At 37.7% G+C, this 21,838-nt stretch overlaps 1 protein-coding gene and 1 pseudogene across 1 annotated transcript in view; both read right to left on the reverse strand.

Annotated features, from left to right (window-relative positions):
- The window catches only part of ALG14 (ALG14 UDP-N-acetylglucosaminyltransferase subunit), an 83,243-nt gene that overhangs the window by 37,934 nt on the left and 23,471 nt on the right, over positions 1–21,838 (reverse strand). The window contains exon 3 of the mRNA XM_019634042.1: positions 17,931–18,062. Coding sequence (XP_019489587.1) covers positions 17,931–18,062 — 132 coding nt within the window. The remainder of the gene's footprint in view (positions 1–17,930; positions 18,063–21,838) is intronic.
- On the reverse strand, positions 4,235–5,900 carry LOC109377632 (heat shock cognate 71 kDa protein pseudogene; annotated as a pseudogene).

A 21,838-nucleotide genomic window follows, 5' to 3' on the forward strand; every position in this document is an offset into this window, starting at 1 on the left:
GCTAACAAATGGAATTTGCTGACCTTTGCAATTCTACAATTGATCTCATGACAGATTTCATTCTTTATGGCAGAATTCCAAAATATGAAAATATTGATATCATAAACATATGAAACTTATAATTCTGGTGTTCACATTTTTAAAAAGAAATGATCAGTCACAACATGTTCTCTCTGTATTGCCAAAGTCTTATCAGCAGGGAGCTTCTTGCTATTCTTAAGGGTGTATAATATCAACTCAAGCTCTTTAACTTGTTTTTAACACTTTGAAAGCGGGCATTTTTCTCTATATGACGAGTTTACTCGTTTCCCGCAAACAATGTGTTAATTGGACTCTTTTCACTCCTCTAAATGCTAAAATATCTTTTTCTGTAAGCCACACAATGTTTGAAATTTGTAAGGTGTTCACTCATTCCTTTTAGTAAATCTGTGGCATTGTTTCCTTGTCTCTGATTGTAAGGTCCTTTTGAAGTATATGTTTATAATTATTTGCCCGTGTAATAGAGAAAATCAGAGTTTGCCCTTTTGACCCTGTGGAAAAAGGCTCTGTGGAAGGTGAAACACACTAGTTTACATCTCCTATAAGGTGCTGTCCTGGTATTAGTGGAATCTCAAATTTCATGTTCTATGTAGAGAAGTGATAAGCTTTCTGCAGCTGACAGCTTCATTTACATGTATGTCTAACACTGGAAAAAGAAATCCACGACCAAGAGGCCTCACTGTATTCATGGTATAAAAAATAAGAATATACCAGGAGGCCAGGAGAAAACGAAACCATCAAAAAGCAAACTCCCAAAGAGGAAATGCTAGCCTAAAAAGGTACATTTAACCCAATTACTCATGGGAAGAAAATGAGAAATTCAAAAGACAAAACTGTGATGGAATTTTGTCTCCAGAGGCTGTTAGAAAATACTGTTTAAGTTTCAATCTTTTTTTTTTTTAAGTAAAAAACCTCAAAGTGGCTCCATTGATACTTAAGCATTAAAATGAAACAACTGTTGATGAAAATGTTTTAAACTTAATATAGGTAGTGGCTGCACAACACTGTGAATGTAATAAATGCCACCAAAGTGTACACTTGATTTATTAGTTTCAGGAGTACAAAGCAATGCAATAGTTAGACATTTACATCCCTCACCAAGTGATAACCCAGCCCCCCTCAATCTACTACTCCTCTAACATCATGGATAGCTATTACAATACCATTGACTATATTTCTTTACATCCTGGGACCATATATATATATATATATATATATATATATATATATATATATATATATATAAAATCTACTTCAGCCTCAGGTGTATAGTGCAGTGGTCAGGCATCCACACAGTCCATGAAGTGATCCCCCTGGTATGTCCAGTACCCATCTGGTATGCTACATAATCTTTACAACATTATTGATTATATCCCCCATCCCTGTGACTATATCGTGACTACTTATTAGTACTTTCCAATCCCTTCACCTTCTCCTCCATCCCCACCCCCTTCCCATCTGAAGTACAAATTAAGAAGTACAAATTGGTTGTTACATAGTAGTCATGGGGATGTACAGTATAGCACAATAATGTCGTAATAACTATGTATGGTGTCAGATGGGTACTAGATCTATGGGGTAATACATGGGAAGGGGGTTGGTGGCAGGGTGAAAAAGGTGAAGGGATTAAGAAACACAAATTGGTAGTTACAAAATTGACACGGGGATGTAAACTATAGGGAATATAAACAATAATAGGGTAATAACTATGTATAGTGCCAGGTGTACTAGTCAGGGGATCACTTCCTAAATTATATAAATGTCTAACCAATATTCTATGTACTTGAAACTAATATAAAATAATATTGAATGTCAACTCTAATTGAAAAATTTAAAAAGGGGAGAAAAGATCAATAATATTGTGATAGCATGATACAGTGTCAGATGTTGCTGGACTTACGGTGATCACTTATTTAGCACAGGGAATATAATCAATAATGTGGTAATAACTCTGTACAGTACTAGGAGGGTACTGTTGAATAATAACGTACATCAGAAACTAATATAGTATTGTATGTTAGCTATATTTAAAAAAAATCTTAAAAAAATAAATCAGGAACAAAATAAGGATGCCCACTTTCACCACCTAGCCACAGCAATCAGACCAAAAAAAGAAAAGAAAAGCAATAAAAGGCATCCATATGGGAAAGGAGAAGTAAAACTGTCATTATTTGCAGATGACATAAAAATACTTAAGAATACATTTAACCAAGGGGGGAAAAAAAAACCTGTACTCAGAAAATTATAAGACATTGAAGAGAGAAATTAAAGAAGACAGAAATAAATGAAAGCATATACCATACTCATGGATAGGAAGAATTAATATAGTTAAAATATCCATACTACTCAAGGCAATCTATAGATTCAACTCAATCCCAAAATACCAATGGCATTTTTCACAGAACTAGAACAAATAATTCTATAAATTTATATGATACCATAGAAGACCTTGAATAGCCACAGCAATCCTGAGAAAGAATAAAGCTGGAGGTATCAAGCTATTTCGTATCAAATTATATTACAAAGCCATAGTAATCAAAACAACATGATATTGGCATAAAAATAGACACATAGATAAATGGAACAGGACAGAGAGCCCAGAAATAAATCCATGTCTATATGGTCACTTAATCAATGACGAAGAAAGCAAGAACATACACTGAGGTAAAGACAGTCTATTAAATAAATGGTGCAGGGAAAACTGCACAGATACATGCAAAAAAATTGAAACTGGACCGACCATCTTCTTACTCCATATACAACAATAAACTCAAAATGGATTAAAGACTTAAATGTAAGACCTGAAACCATAAAACTCCTAGAAGAAGAAATAGGCAGTAAATTCTGAGACATTACCCTTAGTAATATTTTTACTGATATATCTCCTCGGGCAAGGGATGCAAAAGCAAAACAACAAACAAATGGGACTACAACAAACTAAAAAGTTTTTTCATTGCAAAAGAAACCATCAACAACAACAAAAAGACATCCTACCAAATGAGGAAGATATTTGCCAATTATACATCTGATAGTGGGTTAATATCCAAAATTTATAAAAAACTCATACAACTCAATACCAAAAAACAAACCACCCAATTAGAAAATGGGTAGAGGGCATGAAGAGACATTTCTCTAAAGAGGACACACAGATGGCCAACAGACATATGAAAAGATGCTCAGCATCACTGATCTTCAGAGAAATGCAAATAAAAACCACAGTGAGATACCACCTCACTCCTATCAGAATGGCCATCATCAATAAATCAACAAACAACAAGTGTTGGCAAGGATGTGGTGAAAGGGAACCCTTGTGCACTGTTGGTGGGATTGCAAATTGGTGCAGCCACTATGGAAAACAGTATGGAGGTTCCTAAAAGAATTAAAAATGGAACCACCTTATGACTCAGCAATTCCACTCCTGGATATTTTTCCAAAATCCAAAATACTTATTCAAAAATATATATGCATCCCTATATGTTCAGTGCAGTGCTATGCACAATAGCCAAGATATGGAAACAATTAAAATGCCCATCAATAGGTAATTGGATATAAAAATTGTGGTACATTTATACAATGGAATAAAAAAGATTGAAATATTACTATTTGCAACATCATCGATGGAAAATATGCTATGTAACATAAGTCATACTGAGAAAGACAAATACCATATGATCACACCAATATGTGGAATCTAAGAACAGAAGAAATGAGCAAACAAAACAGAAACAGACTCATAGATACAGAGAACAAACTGATGGTTGCTAGATGGAAGGGGGTTAGGGGGATGGGTGAGAATGGTGAAGATATTAAGAACAAATTGGTAGTCATATAATAGTCATTGGGATGTGAAATACACTATGGGGAATACCGTCAATAATGTTGTAAAAACTATGTATGTTATCAGATGGGTACTAGACTTATTGGGGGTATAACTTCATAAATTATATAAATGCCTAACCACTGTGCTGTACCCCTGAAACAAACATAATATCGAATGTCAGCTAAAATTTAAAAAATATACAGTCACGGGTGTAAAGTTTAGCATAGGGAATACAGTCAATGGCATTGTAATAACTATGTGTGTCAGATGGGTAGTAGACTTGTTGGGGTAATCACTCTGTGAGGTGAGTAAATGTCTAATTATTATGTTGTTTTGTACACCTGAAACTAAAAAAAAAAAAAAAAGAATTTTCTGTTAGTCCTCATCATTGATCTTGCCTTGAAGTTTTTCATCTTCAACAGTTGCTTTCATGTTGAATACATAGGATTCAAGTGAATTCTGGGAAGACACCTTGTCCCTCTGCTTCTCATGTTCAGCTTTGTACTTCTCAGCTTCCTGGACCACGCGCCAGATTTTTTCCTTGCTCAGATCCTTGTTGTTAGGGGTGGTAATCTTTTCCTGTACTCTTATCCACAGAAGAGACATTGAGGATGCTACTGGCATCAATATCAAAAGTGACTTCAGTCTGAGGAACACCACAAGGTGCAGGAGGTATGCCTGTGAGTTCAAATTTGCCAAGCAAATTGTTATCCCTGGTCATGTCATGGCCCACTCACCTTCATAAACCTGACTGAGCACATCAGGCTGGTGGTCAGAGGAGGTAGTGAAGGGCTGTGTCTGCTTGGTAGGAATTATAGTATTGAGTTTGATGAGGACAGTCATGACTTCACCAGTAGTTTCCATGCTAAGAGAAAGAGGAGTGACATCCAACAGTAAAAAATCATGAACATTTTTAGATTTGTCTCTAGACAGTATGGCTGCCTGGACAGCTGCACCACAAGCAACAGCTTCATCAGGGCTGAAGAAGTCCTGCAGGAGTTTCTGAATCTTGGGGATACGGGTAAAACCATTCACTAGGACAATATAATGGATCTCGGACTTGTTGAGATTGGCATCCTAAGGGGCTTTCTCTACAGGATCCAGGGTGCTATGGAAAAGGTCACCATTCAGCTCTTCAAATCAGGCATGAGTGATGGAGGTATAGAAGTAGATGCCTTCATAGAGCGAATCAATCTCAATACTGGCGTGGGTGCTGGAAGAGAGTACACTGAGCATGTTCATAAGCAGTACAGAGGTGACAGACAGTCCTCTTGTTCTCACTGATGTCCTTCTGATGCTTGCACTTGAACGCTGCAATAAAATGGTTGACCATTTGGTTGTCAAAGTCTTCTCCACCTAAGTGGGTATCGCCAGCTATATATGTAATCTCAAAGATTCCATCTTCAATTGTGAGAATTGAGACACATCAAAAATGCTATCTCCCAAGTGAAAGATCAGCACATTTCTTTCTGCTCTAACCTTTTCGTCTAAGCCATAAGCAACAGCAGCAGCAGTTGGCTCCGTGATGATTCTAAGTACATTGAGACCAGCACTAGTTCCAGCATCTTTGGTAGCCTGAAGCTGAGAGTCACTGAAGTAAGCAGGTATTGTGACAACAGCATTGGTTAACAGTCTTCCCAAGGGAGGCTTCTGCAATTTCCTTCATCTTTGTCAAAACCATAGATGACACTTCCTCTGGATAGAAACTTTTTGTCTCTCCATTGTATTCTACTTGGACCTTGGGCCTGCCAGCATCATTCACCACCATAGGGTCAATGCTTCACATAGGACTGAACAACAGCATCATCAAATCTATGCCCAATGAGGCATTTGGCATAAAAAACCGTGTTGGTGGGGTTCACTGCAACTTGCTTCTTTGCAGAATCACCGATCAATCGTTCGGTATCAGTAAGGTGACATAACTTGGGATGATTTGGTTTGCCTGATTATTGGCAATTACTTCCACTTTTCCATGCTGGAAGACACCCACCCAAGAATACGTGGTGCTGAGATCAATGCCAACTGCAGGTACCTTAGACATGGTTGCTTCAGTGTATGTGCAGTTTGCGAAGAAGACAGATCCTGACAGCTACCCTTGCATTCAATGAGACCTAATTGACTCTTCTTAATGTTTTCAACACATGTCAATCAATAGGCCAATAAAAAGTATATGCATTGTGCCAACAGTGGTAATCCTGGTGCCACCCAGTTTGTGGCTCACCACAGAAAATATCTAACTAAAAAAAAAAAAAAATCACAGTATCCCACTTATGGACAATAACCCACTATCCATGTCATCAACTTGCTACTGCTATGAACTTAGACATTTCACAGCTCAAACCGGGTATGAAACATGGAAAAAAAATGACTATGTAAAATAATAGTCTTCTTTCATATACAGCATGAGTGTACATGTAATAAATACATCTAAATTTGTCTTGGTGAATTAAATCAGCTTCAGGTTTAGGAAAAGATGTAGAGTATTAGTCTAAAATGGTCCATTTCTTCCCAATTTGTTATACATGTAGAATCTGAAATGTATTTTTTACTTAATTAAAAGTAAGTTAGGTTTCATTTTTATATGCAGAGCTCTTTGCTTGAGCATTTCATTTAACAACAGTCAGGCTGGAATGAAGCAGTAATAAACACTGCAGAATCAGAAACCCTTTTAGCTTTACAGGCTCTTCATGAAGTCTGAGAAGAGCACCAGTTTACGGAGTGGGCGTCTTTGTTTTTGTGATGACTCACATTGTCCGGGATTCATTCATTTATTTTTAAGTCATTCCACAAATATGTGAAAGGCACTATTCTAGGAAGGGCCATGGGAACCACAAAAATACATGGCCTTTACCCTCAAGAACTGTACAGATCTTTTCCCCACTAATATAAGCAGTCCTTGTACTTGAATGACCAACAACTTTACAAATTAAAACTTTCTCTTCTCACTGAAACAAACTCATTTCGCCTCAGGGGTATATTTTCAAGAGAGTGTGAGATCAGCCCACTCACTCAAAGACTAACTCAAAGACTCTTACTTTTTAGAAAAACTAAAGAAGACACACAGTGAAAAAATCTTTGGGTTCCGAGATGCAAAACAGTGAACTACAAGAAGTATTTAATACTACTGTGGAATCAATGTGCACATTACACTAGGGGAAAAAGTGCATAGAACAGACTATGAAGGGCCAAAATCAGTGGGACTATTCAGACATGGTTTTAGAAGGCCTAATGAAGTGTTCCATGTCTCTTGCTGCTATCAATGGAACTATCAGATAGAAAATCAGCAGAGATATAGAAGTCAATATCACCAACTAACAGAATTTAATAGACAATTTTACAGTACTCCACACAACAACAGCAGAATACACATCCTTTTCAAATACCCATGGAATATTTACCAAGACAGGCCATATCCGGGATCATAAAACAAACCTCAACATACTTAAAAACAGAATATGTTCCCTGAACATAATGGAATTAAAAATAGAAATCAATAAGAGAATGATAACAGGAAAAAATTTTCTAAATACACTGTACTTGAAAATTAAACAAAGCACTCTAAATAATCCATGGGTCAAAGAAGAAGTCTCAAAGGACATAGAAAATACTTAGAACCAAATGAAAATAGAACATAACATTTGTAGGATAAAGCTAAAACAGTGCTGAGAGGGAAATTTATAGTACTAAATGCTTACATTAGAAAAGAGGAAAGATCTTAAATCAATAATCTAAACCCCTACTTTAAAAAACTAGAAAAAGAACAAATTGAACCCAAAGCAATCAGAAGGAATACTAAACATAAGAACAGAAAAAATAAATGAAACAAAAAGCCAATACTTTGAAAAGATCAGTAAAACTGATGTCTCTAACAAGATTAACAAATATTAAAAGACAGAAGACACAAATTGCCAATATAAGGGATGAAACAAAGAACATAACTACAGATCTTAAAGCTGTATGAAAGAATAATAAGGAAATACATACTACAAACAACTCTACACATAAATTTGACAATTTAGATGAAATGAAACAATTCCTTTAAAACCACAAACTACCAAAATTCACCCAATATGAGACAGATAATCTGAATAATCCTATTACAATTAAAGAAATCTAATCCGTAACTAAAAAGCTTCTGAAAAAGAAATATCCAGGACCAGATGGTTTCAGTGAAAAATTTTACCAAACATTCAAAGGAGAATTAACATCAATTCTAAACTCTCCTCCAGAAAACACAGAGAGTGAAACACTTTCCAATCATTTCATAAGGCCACTATTACCTCAATAGCAAAACAAAACAAAACAAAAAACAGCCCAAAACAGAAAGGTAAAATCAATATCCCTCATGAATATTGTCATAAAAATTTCTAACAAATTACTGGTAAACTAATCCATCTCTATATAAAAATTATACACCATGATCCAGTGGGATTTATTCCAGGAATGCAAAGCTAATTCAATACTTGAAACTCAAGCAATATAATGCACCACATCAATAGGTTAAAGAAAAATCACATAATCATATTAATTGATACAAAAAATGCATTTGACAAAATTCAACACTTATTAATGAAAAAACTCAGCCGATTAGGAACAGAGATTGTGATGATTAATTTTATGTATTTTATGTTAATTTTACGTAATTTTATGCCACAGGGTGCCCTGACCGTCGGTCAAACATTAATATAGGTGTGTCTGTGAGGGTGTTTTGGATGAGATTACCATTTGTGGACTGAGTCAAGCAGACTGCCCTTCCTAGTATGGTGGGATTCATTAATTGAAGATCTAAATAGAACCAAAAGGCTGAGTAAAATCCTCTTCTATCCATTTAGGAGAACCCTAATATAGAAGGCAAACTTTCTCAACTTGACAAGAGCAACCATTAAAAGAACTTATGGTAGCATCATACTTAGTGGTGAAAGAATGAACACTTTTCCCCTAAAATTGGGAACAAGGCAAAAATGTCTGCTCTCATCACTCTTATTCCAAATAGTACTAGAAGTCCTAGCCAGGAGTAGATTAGCACACATACATCTGACCAATATATATTTTTTTAATTTCCAACTGATTTTTGACAAAGGGGCAAAAGCAATTGAGTGGAGAAAGGTAAGCATTTTTTAACAAATTGTGCTGGGCACTGACAGGCAAATTGAGCCTCCATCTAAACCTCACATTTTATGTCAAAATGATTCATGGATTTAAATGAAAAACTTAAAAACTATAGAACTTTTAGGCGGAAACATGAGGAAATCTTTGGGATCTAGGGCTAGGTGAAAAGTTCTTAGACATGATAACAGAAGAATGATCCATTAAAGAAAAAACTGATAAACTAGATTTCATCAAAAGTAAAAACTTTTGCTTAGAAAAAAATGCAGAGAAACTGGTGCTCTCATACTTTGTTGGTGAGATATGAAATAGTATAGCCACAATGGAAAATAGTCTGACAATTCCTTATAAAACTAAACCTGAACTTTCTATCAGACCCAGCAATTTTATTCTTGGGTCTTTACCCAGAGCAACAAAAACTTATGTTTATACACAAACCTGTACATGAATGTTCATAGAAACTTCATTCATAGCAGCAAAAAACTGAAAAGAATTCAAATGTCCTTCAATGGGTGAATGGTTAAACAAACTGATACATCAATATACTAGAATCCCGCTGAGCAATAAAAAGGAATTATTGATACATGCAAAAAACTGAGTGGATCTCAAGTATATCATGCTAAGCAAAAAAAGTCAAGTTCAAAAGGTTCCATACTGTATGATTCCATTTATAGAACATTCTTGAAATGACAAACTATAGAGATGGAAAGCAGATTAGTGGCTGCCGTGGGACAGGGAATGGGGGTAGCACAAGGGAGTTCCTTCATTCGGGGTGACGGGACAGCTAAGTATGTTGATTTTGATGGTGGTTACACAGATAAATAAATGGATAAAACAACACAGAATTACACATACACTCATACACATGAATACATATTAAAATGATAAAAACGGAATAAGAACTGTAGTCTAGTTAACAGTATTGTGCTAATATCAATTTTCTGGTTTTGATATTATATTACAGTTATATAAGACACCACCATTAAGGGACGCTGAGTAGAGGGGTACATGGAACTCTATATACTATTTCTGCAACTTCTTGGGGTCTACAGTTATTTCAAAATAGAAAAAAATGCTTAAAAAAGATGTATTCAAATGCTTTTTAAAAGGCTCTCCAGTAGCAGAGCAAGCTGCAGGCTGCAGAGATGGAAGAACTATTTCTGATTTAAACAGGTTTTTAAATTAAACTTATTGCGGTGACAGTAGTTAGTAAAATTACATCAAATATATGGTGATGGAAGGAGAACTGACTCTGGGTGGTGAGCACACAATGTGATATATAGATGATATATTATAGAAATGTACCCTTAGTTTTTTTCCCAACAGAATTACTCTCTATTTCATGTCTACCTGTTGTTTCTTTACTCCATTTTTCTTGAAGCTAACTATATATTAGGCTTCTTGAGGGCATAGGCTATATTTTATTCATCCCTTTTATAAAGTGCCTGCTACAATGCAGATGTTACAAAAGTACTAGTTAAGTTGTTAATTGAGCAAGTTAGCTAATACTGGCAGAATCTGATCCATTTCTAAAGAGAACTGGAGTTATGCTACACTGACTAGCTAGCCTGGTGACTATGGTACTTACACCTCTCTGAATTTTGAGCTCCTCATCTAAAAATGGAGGAACATAGTACTATGTCAGAGGACTAGTTAATACATGTAAAGTACTGAGGATAGTGCCTGACACATGGGAAATGTTCAACAAATGTTATTTTTCTAAAAGATTTTAAAAATATGACTTTTAGGTGGATGCATTCACATGAATCAAAATGAGGATCGATCAAATGTTTAAGTGGCCATTTCCTTTGGATTTGAAATCCAAATCCATTGGATTTCAATGAAAAGAAGTCTGTGGGGTTTATAGAGAAAAAGCCAAACATGTCATCTTAACAGTACCTATATATTTAGCCTTAAAAAAATGGCTACCTTACTACTGCACTGACATTTCAAGTTCCAGGTCCCATTAATTTCTTATAACATTAAAATATTCTATGTAAAATTCTAATTAATAAAAGTATAGTCTAAATATTTCAACTTTATGTACATTATGTGACTCTCTTATTCATGGACTTATTAATGTATGCTCTTGTTAAAATGACCTTTTTCTCTTGTCTGATTGATCAACTCTTATCCATCTTTGCTTAAATGTTATCTCCATTCTGAACCTTACCCAACTCTGCACAGAGGATCTATCACATGTAACCACCCAGCTGTGGGCAAGATTACTATCTATTGTGCTGACTTTTATATCTCCCAAACATGCTATAAATCCTGTCACAGAGCAGGGTCATCGACAAATATCTGTGAATATATGAACTACTGACTTCTTGTAATACTCCCAGAGCGATTTTCAGTTCCCACCATTAAGGCACTGGACATACTGTGTTATAATTACTTTCCCATTTGTCGTCTCCACCAGAATGTAAGCTTTTTGAACGCAGGAGCCATGTCTCACTCACGCTGGCACCAAGTAACTAGCACGGCGACTGGAATATTCATTAAGGATATAAACCAAGAGCCTACGACGGGACTGGCATTATCGCGTAAGTACAATGAACAAGGCAGTCACAATTTATACGGAATGAAAATAAACACACACCTAAAAAGATAATTTTTTTATTGGGATCAGTACTATGAAGAAACTAAAGCAGGGAAATATGACAGGGGGATGAGGCTGCGACTGGACGAAGTGCCAGTAGTCAGGGCCGGTCTTTGTGAGGAGGTAACATTTGAGCTCAGAGAACAAAAAGGAGCTAGTCATGTTTAGATCAGGGTCAGAGTCCCCTAGCACTGGGGACAGCAAGTACAAAGCCTCTGAGATATGGATCAGCTGGGTTTGTTCAAAAAAAAAAAAGGCAGTTGTGGCTTGCACATAGTCAACTAGGGGAAAAGAGGAGAAGACGTCAAAGAAGCAAGTTGGGACTGGAGTGTGCAGGCCACTAAGAAGTTTGGACTTTATTCTAAGAGCACAGAAAGCCATTGGAGAATGTTAAGTGTGAAGTAACAAAACCTAATTTACATTTTTTAAAAAACAACATTGGTTGTTAAGTGGTAAAAAAAATTGCAGAGCATCATGAACTTCCTTCTACAGGCAGACAAGTTAGGAGGCATGCACTTGGGGGTGGGATGGCGAGGTGGGAGAGAATGTGGGCAGAAATGGGCAGACTGGGTGACACATTCCGAAGGCATGGTTGGCAGGACTTGCTACTGAACATGTGAAACAGGGTGTGGGACAGAGGAATCAGTGATGTCTCCTGGACATCTAACTCAAGCAAATTTACCAAGCTGGGAAAGAGGAGGAAATAGCTACTAGTTTGAACCAAGAAAGACTAAGATGCCTATTAGACATCCAAGTGGAAAAGTAGCACATAGCAGGCACCTGAGATAATACTTTTAATCGCTAACACTTCAATGATAATAGATTCACCTACAAATCAAACACATAATATAGCGTTCCAAATTTGACTAACTCTATTCACTACTTCCAGGATTACAGAGAGAAACAGAAAAGAATAAGAGACTGAAATGATCAGAGACAACTCAGTTCATTTGATGAAATATGCCATTTTTGGCTGCTATTGATGCTCCCTCACCCAGATTTTTAATAGAAAGGTGCTGAATTTTATGCCAGAAAATTTAAACAAATGCTGTCAACTCAATTTAAATATTTGCTCTACTTCTCGAGGCCTTATAAACACTGGAGTGGGGCCAGCCAAGTGGCTCAGTTGGTTAAGAGCTCGCTCAAGAGTTTGAGCTCTGAGCAACAGTGGTTCGATTCCCGGCCTGAGCTGAGCAGCCGCTGAGCTGCCAACAGGTGGCAGGATGGCTCAGCTTAAAAAAAAAAAGAAGTAAACACTGGAGTGGTTCAGTGTCAAGAGAAATGACTCACCAAATCACTTTTACTCAAAGATCACTAAATGCCATATATAAAACTACAGAAAGCCAAATGTTTTGATGCTTTTGGCAATTACACATATTTTAATCCACTTTATCTTTTAAAAAATTTGTATTGATTGAGATATAATTTACATACAGTAAAATTTACCTTTTATTGTACACGTCTGAGTGTGAAAAATGCACACAATTAAGTAACCACCACCATCGCAGCAATCAAGATATAGAAGAGTTTCTCACCCAAAAAACTCCTTCAAGTCCTTTTGTAGTTGATTCTCTCCGCAACCCCCAACAATGGCAACCACTGATCTGTTTTTGGTTCTATTTTTTTTGTTGTTGTTACTGGCCTCACAGGAGATTACAATCTCTTTTAAAAAAATACTTCTATTAAAAATATAGCTAACATACAATATTATATTCGTTTTAGGTGTAGACCATTTATTCAACATTTATATGCCCAAAGAAGTGAACAGCATGTTAGGTCCAGCAACCACCTGACACTATTCCACACTATCACAATATTAATGACTATATTTTCTATGCTGTACATTACAACCCCATGACTTAATTTATCTGTTTTATATCTGGATTTTGGCCCTCTTATTCTCCTTCACCTTTCCACTCTTTTTAAATTTTTCAATTATGGTTGACATTCAATATTATTTTACATTAATTTCAGCATAGCAGTTAGACATTTGTATAATTTAAGAAGTGGTCCCCCTGACTAGTCTAGTACCCACCTGACACTTTTCTTAGTTATTACCATATTATTGACTATAATCCCTATGCTTTATATCCCCATGATTATTTTGTAACTACCAATTTGTACTTCTTAATCCCTTCATCTTTTTCAACCTGCCCCCCATCTATCACCCCTCTTTCCATCTATCACCATGATAAATCTAGTACCCACGAGACACCATACATAGTTATTACAATATTATTGACTATATTCCTTATGTTATACCCTACATCCCCATCACCACTTTGTAACAACTGATTTGCATTTCTTAATCCCTTCCCCCTTTTCACCCACCACCCCAGCCCCCTCTCACCTGGTAACCGTCAAAATGTTCTCTGTATCCATAAGTTTGTTTCTGTTTTGTAGTTTGTTTATTTTATTTAGATTTCACATACAAATGAAGTCACATTGCATCTGTTTTCTCTGTCTGACATACTCCACTCAGCACAATACCCTCCAGGGCCATCCATGATGCTGCGGATGGCAAGAGCCCTTTCCCTTCCATGGCCGAGCAATATTCCATTGTACACATGAGTGTGTACCACCTCCTCTTTATCCATCCATCTACTGACGGAACCCAGGCTGCCTCTACATCTTTGCCATTGTAAACAAAGCTGTAATGAACATATGGGTGCACATGTCCCCTTGAAGTAGCATTTTGGGTTTCTTTGCATAACACCCTAAAGTGGGATTACTGGATTCTTCTTCGTCTCTTGTTATAACCTTTGTTTTAAAGTCTGTTTTGTCTGGTATAAGTTTTCCTGCCCCAGCTTTTTTGTTTGTTTCCATTTTCATGAAATACATTTTGCCATCCCTTTATTTTCAGTCTGTGCGTGTCTTCCAATCTGAAGTAAGTCTCTTGTAGGCAGCATTGTAAGAGTTTTGTTTTCTTGTCCATCCAGCCACCCTATGTCTCTTGATTGGAGCATCTAATCCATTTACATTGAAAGTAATTGTTGATAGATACGTAGTTATTGACATTTTATTCATATTTTCTCCTCCTCCTCCTCCTCCTTCTTCAAGAAGACGCTCTAACCTTCCTTGTAATACTGATTTGGTGGTGATGAACTCCTTTAGGTTTTTCTTATCTGGAAAGCTCTCTATCTGTCCTTACATTTTAAATGATAGCCTTGCTAGATAGAATACTTTTGGTTGTAGGTCCCTGTTTTTCATCACCTTGAATATTTCCTGACACTTCCTCCAGTTCTGCAAAGTTTCTGTTGAGAAATCAGCTGGCAGTCTTATGGGAGCTCCCTCATAAGCAACTAGGTGCCTTTCTCTTGCTGTTTTGAGGATTCTCTCTTTGTCTTTAACCCTTGCCATTTTAATGGTGTGGGCCTGTTTTGCTTCTTGTTTGGGACTCTCTGCACTTCCTGGGCTTGTATGTCTATTTCCTTCACCAGGTTAGGAAAGTTTTCAGTCATTATTTCTTCAAATAGGTTCTCAATTTCTTGCTTTTTCTCTTTTCCTTCCAGTACCCCTACGATGTGAATGTTGTTACACTTGATGTTGTCCCAGAGGTCTCTTAAACTATCCACATTTTTTTTGTATTCTTTTTTCTTTTTGCTGTTCTGATTGGGTGTTTTCTGCTATTTTGTCTTCCAATTCACTGATTCAATCCTCTGTTTTATCTAGTTTGCTGGTGATTCCTTCTAGTGTATTCTTCATTTCAGTTATTGTATTCTTCACTTCTGACTGGCTCTTTTTTATGGTTTCTATGCCCTTTTTTTATGCTTCCTATCTCTTTGTTAAAGTTCTCACTAAGTTCCTTGATCATCCTTATAACCATTGTTTTAAACTCTGTATCTAGTAGGTTGCTTCCTCCATTTCATTTAGTTCTTCTTCTGGAGTCTTCTCCTGTTCTTTCATTTGGGATGTATTTCTTTGTTTTCCCATTTTGGCTGCCTCTCTGTGTTTGTTACGATGTAGTGGATAGATCTGCTATATCTACCAGTATTGGCTGGATAGCATTATGTTGTAGGTGCCTTGTGGGGCCGAGTGGCACAGTCTCCCTGGTCACCTGTGCCAGGTGCTCCAGGAGTGTCCCTTGCGTGGGTTGTGTGTGCCCTCCTGTTATAGTTGAGCCTTGATTGCTTTGACACAGCAATGGGTGAGACTGGCCCTCAGGCATGTCCACAGCTTACAGCTTGCTATGCAGGAATGGACCCCAATGTAGTGGGATTCACCTTAGCAGGCTCTGGTGCCTGCCAAAACATCCCTTTGTGTGTGCCGCTTGTGGGGTTAATTGGGTGGTGCTCTGCTGTGGTCTGAAGCCAACCTCCAAGTATGTTGGTTCTGGGCTTCATGGGAGGGACTCTGGTACAGGCCCAGGTCACCCACTGCCTGTGACCAGCAGGGGACTACCTAGTAGGAGCTACAAAGTGATCTATGGTTGGTCGCTGCCTGTGCAAAGCCTGGAGGCATGTGGGAGAGGTCACGCTGCAAACCCAGGAATGCTGCCACCAGTACAGGGACTGGGGTAGCTCCACAAAAAGTCAGAACCACCCCCCACTACCCAGGCCTGTTGCCACCTGCCTATTCCCATAAGGTTCAGCTGCTGAAAAAGCCTCATGTGGTCTATGAGTTGGGTGAGGTGGGGTCTCAGGGAGTCACCAAGGTGGAATGACTGTTACCAGATTAATGTAGATTCTGGTCTGGTGCCAGTGCTGAGCCTGGAGCTACTCAGCACAAGTCTCAGAGCCCACAGAGACTAGCCACTGGCTGCCTGGGGCCTGTGAACCCAAGAGCTGTCCAGGAAAGAGTGCAATGTGGGTGGGGCTGGTTGCTCTCCCAGGAAGTGTCTCCAGCTTTGGGTGAGCTAGGTGGGATGGGGTCCTAAGTCACCAGGGTGGAGCAAGTGGAGGTTACTAGTCCAATGCAGATTCAGATTTGGCTGCGTGGGGGGAGAGTTCAACACAGGAAAGATGGCATCTGCCTGCTGGCTGCACAGGAGAAGGACTCCACACAAGGAGCCTTAACACCATAGAGTCCTAAAGTCATCATACTCAACCTAGCTGTTAACAGTGAAAGCGGCCATGCCTCTAGTGATTTGGTCAATGTAAACTTGAAATTTCCAGCTTAAAATGTGAAGGCCCTTTCTCTCCCTTTGATTTTATCTCTTGAGTTTTAGAAATAAATAAGCCTTTCAGGGCAATAATGATCCTTTAAGGAAGCATCTAAATTCCACACACAAAAAATGTGTTTGGAGACTGTGAGATAAATTTATTTTGTCAAAAATTTAAAAATAAATACAAGCAAAATTAATCTATGGTGACACAAATCAGAAAGTGGTTGCTTAAAACTACAGGTTGACTGGGAATGGGCAGGAGAACACTTTCTGGGGTGATGGAAACATTGTACATTTTGATAGAGATGTGATCAAACTATACACTTAAGATCTGTGCATTTCACTGTGTATAGATTATTTCTTTAAAAAATCAACCTAAGCTACTCATGCAGAAAATGCAGATTTTAAGATTCTCATTCAAGGAAGGGACTTGAATTGCAATCCAGCTGGTAAAAGGTAATGACCAAAATTATGGGGAGCCTTCAAAATCATTGCAGCTAAGTGAATTTCTGTTCATCTATTCATGAGACTAATATTCACTGTGCCTGAACTCAGGTACATGGAAAGCAAATAAAGGGTTTCCTTTCAGGCTATGCTGATTAATGGATTCTGCCTTAAATAGGAATGAGAGCATTATTTAAGAACTGTGTACACTACTGTGATAACATATCCACTGCTCTGCATTGTCTACTGAAGTGCATTTAGAATTTAATAGTAGAACTTCCTCCTAAAGACCACAGAGAACTTAAGACCTTTACAGATAAGGAAGGTAGGGTTGCACACAGTGCACTAATTAAGTTTTCATATTTCTATTTTCCGTATTAGTTTCCTATAAAAACCTGAGTGTGTATGACCTTCTGCCCACTGCACACCATATTTGGTAACAGAGTCTTGACAAAAACAAGAAGAGTATTGAAAAGGAATAAAAAATTGGCTCTTCTCGCACTGACAAACACATGATGTTGGCTCAAGAACCACAGGTGAATAGGAGCACAAATTAGTCAAAGATACTGCTCTGTTAGTGCCATGGGACCAGAAGGAGAAAGGGGTACATTTCGAGTTCAAGTTATAGCTAGAAAGGGAAGACAAATTTCTCCCCTTTTTCAGTAAAGTGCTTTTAAGTGACACATTTTAGCATATGTTTAGTAAAAGGTCTAGTATCGTATCTGGCACACTTACAAATGGTATTTATGGATGTTTAAGAAAACAATCTGTCCTGTTACTAGTGAACGGTCCATAGGGGTGACAGTCGTACGTACCAAATCTGGCTTCACTCGGTAAGTCAGAGGAAAGGAGAACCACGAGGCATACAAGGTGGTGAGCACTGTGGACAGCCAGGACTGCTGAACCTCACGGCTTCTGGGAATACGGTGGATACAGTATTTGGGAAACTAGAAGGAAACAGCAAAAATCCAAATCAACTAGGCTGCTGACACCAAAGTTAAACATAGTAACAGTTAATACTGGAATAATAGGAAATGCTGCTTTCTTGATTATTTTAAATTTTCAATCTAACTATTTTTAAACTAAATTATAAGCCTTTTTCATGTTTTATACAACAGATATCATTGAGTTATGACAGAAAAGTTCCAAAATATAATTCAAAAATGTTAAAGTCAGTCTTGACAATAAGTTGGGGAAAATTTTCTATAAAATATATTTTAGGCAAAGAGCTTAACATGTGGATCTACAGAGTTCTTACAAATCAATATATAAGACCAATAACCTAGTTCCAAGATGGGTAAAGGAGATGAACTGATAATCCTAAACAAAAGAAACACAAACAGCCAATAAACATGAAAAAGGGTTAACAATTAAACACAAAAGAAAGCAATGAGTCATTTTTCACCTACCTGATTGACAAAGATTGCGGATACCCAGTGCTGTGGAGGTAAGGAAACAGACGTTTACGTTCCCTGGGCAAATACACTGGGAGAACTTTTTGGGAGAGCTATCTGGAAAGATCTATCAGCATATCAAGCATGTCTACTTTGGATACAGAATTTTTGCTTCCAGGAATATATCCCCGGATTTACCCACATGCTATCTACCATACCATTGTTTGTATTTGTGGAAATTGGAAACAGCCTAAGTACCCTCTAATAGGGAATGGAGAAGTTCATATAATAAAATACATGGAGCTATATTAACAAATAACATAGGTTTATATGAACATATATGAAAGATGTGCCAAGATAAGTGGTTTAAAGTGAATATGCAAGTTGCAGTACAGTATGTTTAATAGGAGCCAATGTGTATTAACAAATCACAAACACATGTGTGTTTGTATACACATATGTATACATACTAGTATTTGCATGGAGAAAATCTGGGACCATTTGCCACCAATTGTAAAAGGGGTGATATTATAAGATATTTTCAGCTTCCAGGTAATATGTATCTATTGAAACAAGCATGTATTGGGTTGTTGGAAAAGTCATGATGTATTTTTCTGTTTTTCGTTGCAAAAATGTATCATGACTTTTCCGACAACCAGTAATTATTACTTTCATAATCAAAGAAACCAATGTTTCTTCCTTGAATCAAAAAGTTCCAGGTGTATTTGTTATCTTTTCCTGAATAACAGATTACCCAACACTTAGCAGCTTAAAACAACTAATACTTTCTGTTTCTCACAGTTTCTGGGGGGTTAGGAATCCAGGAGTGGCTTAGCTGGGTTATTCTGGTATGGGGTTTCTCGTGAAATTGAAGTCAAGGTGTTGACTGGAGCTGCAGTTATCGGAAGGCTGGCCTGTGGCTGCAGGTGGCTCACTCACAGTGCTGGTTTCTGACAAAATGCCTTGCTTCTTTGCCACATGGACCTTTCCATAGGGCTACTTAAGTGTTCTCGTTACACAGCAGCTACCCTCCCCAAAAGCAAGGGACCCAAGGGGGGCAAGGCAAAAACTGCAATGTCTTTCATGACCTAACCTCAAGTCATACTTTGTCATTTCTAAAACCATCCTACTGATTAAATAGGTCAATCCTATTTAATACAGAAGGGACTACATGAGGGCTTGAATAGCAGAAGATGAGAATGATTGGGGGTTTCTTGGAGCCTGACAACCATACAGATTAATTGAGAGAGTAAAGGATTAAATATTTAACGCATTCCCCTCCCCATCCCCCTTTGTCTTGGAGGAACAATATGTTCCCTGAAAATAGAAAAGCTTTTCCTAAACTAGTGAACACACAACTACTGGTCCTAAATTTTTCAGCATTTGGACAAAGGCATGAAATTGTGTCTGGAGGCTTCTGTTATGCTCCAGGGGACATGAATGTAGTTCTTATACACAGAGCACACGTGACCACTCTGTTTCACATACGATGATAAAGGTTATTTCCTCCTCCTTCCATGTTATACCAGCGGAGAAGGAGAGATCTAGGCTCAGTGTGGTATTCACTATTTTTATTTATTAATCATTTATTAAATCAATGTTGTTTTTCCTTCAGGATTAGGATTAAGGTACTAAATGTTGAATTAGAAAATACTACATAGTTCTTAAACTATAAGACCATACAGGGAGCAGTAACAGAGCGAGGGCAAATCGTAAGGACTTTTGTTTGAGGTTTGTGCTTGCCTAGTTTGTGGAGATTATTAATTGAAAAACATGTAACAGGCAAATAGAACTATAGAGCCAAAATTCTTTATCAAAAACCATGTGGGTCAGAAGTGTTTTGAATTCATAATATCGTGCATATACCATATATTATATAATATCCTCTTTGAGTTTTGGGGAAATAACCAAACATATCAATATTTCTGCAGCAAAACATGATTATACACACAAAGTGAGATAAAGGCTACAAGCCTCAGGCCAATTCACATCAGGTGGTGCTGTCACAATAAACTGGTGACAAACTTGGAATTTTTTCCTTTCAGTTTTCAGAGCTTTTTAGGATTTCATATCAGAGATTGTGAACTTGTACTCAAAACACATTTGAATTCAATAAGATGTGCAGGCCAGTGGACAGGAACCTGGGGCCATCGTGCTAGGCACAGGGCTCAGATTATGCTTCACACTGAGAAGTTCGTGCTGGGGAATTCTATGTCCTATGTCACCTAAAGAAACACTGAGAGCCTGGCTGTGGCAAAATCTTGAGTTTTTATTATTTTATAGAGTTTTAGAAAATAATCAAATATATAAAAGTCAATGAAAAAAATTATCAATATGCAGCTTGTATTTTGGTCTTAACAAAAGTTCCTTTGAAGACAAAGGAATAGGACAGAGTTTCAGAGTTTCAGCTACAATCAGGACTGGCTATGACCCTGGGCCAGTCATTCCCAAGGGTTGTAGCATCTGGAGAAATCCAAATGAAGGTATCTTTATAGACGTTTTTGTTCCTCTGTACCTTTGCCTTGAAGGAACGGTCCCTGACCCTCTTTTATGTCTTATTATGGGATGCAGGACATAAAGAGTGCTTCATCCACCATGTTACCCTTGCCTCCAGATAAACATTTGGTTCAGAGTGACCACATGACAAGCAGGGTCAGTCTTTTCCTGAATTCTTAGAGAGACACAGGGGAAGTTCTTCCTTTTAGGGACACTGTGGGCTGCTAAACTGGCTCTCAATCCATTCTCCTGGAGCCGAGAAGTACATACATTTTTAAAATTGTTCCTCTATTAACTTTTGTATATAACAACTCACACTGAACTGTCATATTTGCCACCTAAATTTGCTATTCCTGCATTCTCAAGCCAGAAACTGACACATGAACAGTGGAATCTATTATAAATAGATTTCCTGCATAGATATGAAAATCTATGCTGGGGTTGGCAGGGATGAGGGTGGGGAACTGCCCCATTTTTCCTTCTTCCAAAACCTCTACTTACATTCCACATCTACCCACCTATTCACGTCCCTGCGACTCCCATGGTCCAAGCCATCGCCGTCTTCACCATGACTACAACAGCCTCTTAACTTGGCTCAACTTCTCCTCTTGTTCTCCTACCCTTTATTTTCTACAGAATCTCCAGAGCAAGCTTTTCATAATGCACAGAAGAACTTCCCTTTCATTCTCTTCCTTAAAACTCTCCAAAAGCTTACCAATCAATGCGTTTGGGATAAAATTCGAATTCCTTGCAATTGCCTCCAATGCTGGTGTTTCCAGCTCTAATGGCTCCTTGCTCACTCACTCCAGCCTCACAGGTCTTCTTCCTCCTCC

Source organism: Hipposideros armiger, unplaced genomic scaffold (assembly GCF_001890085.2).
Source record: "Hipposideros armiger isolate ML-2016 unplaced genomic scaffold, ASM189008v1 scaffold_1484, whole genome shotgun sequence".
NCBI classification, from domain to species: Eukaryota; Metazoa; Chordata; class Mammalia; order Chiroptera; family Hipposideridae; genus Hipposideros; species Hipposideros armiger.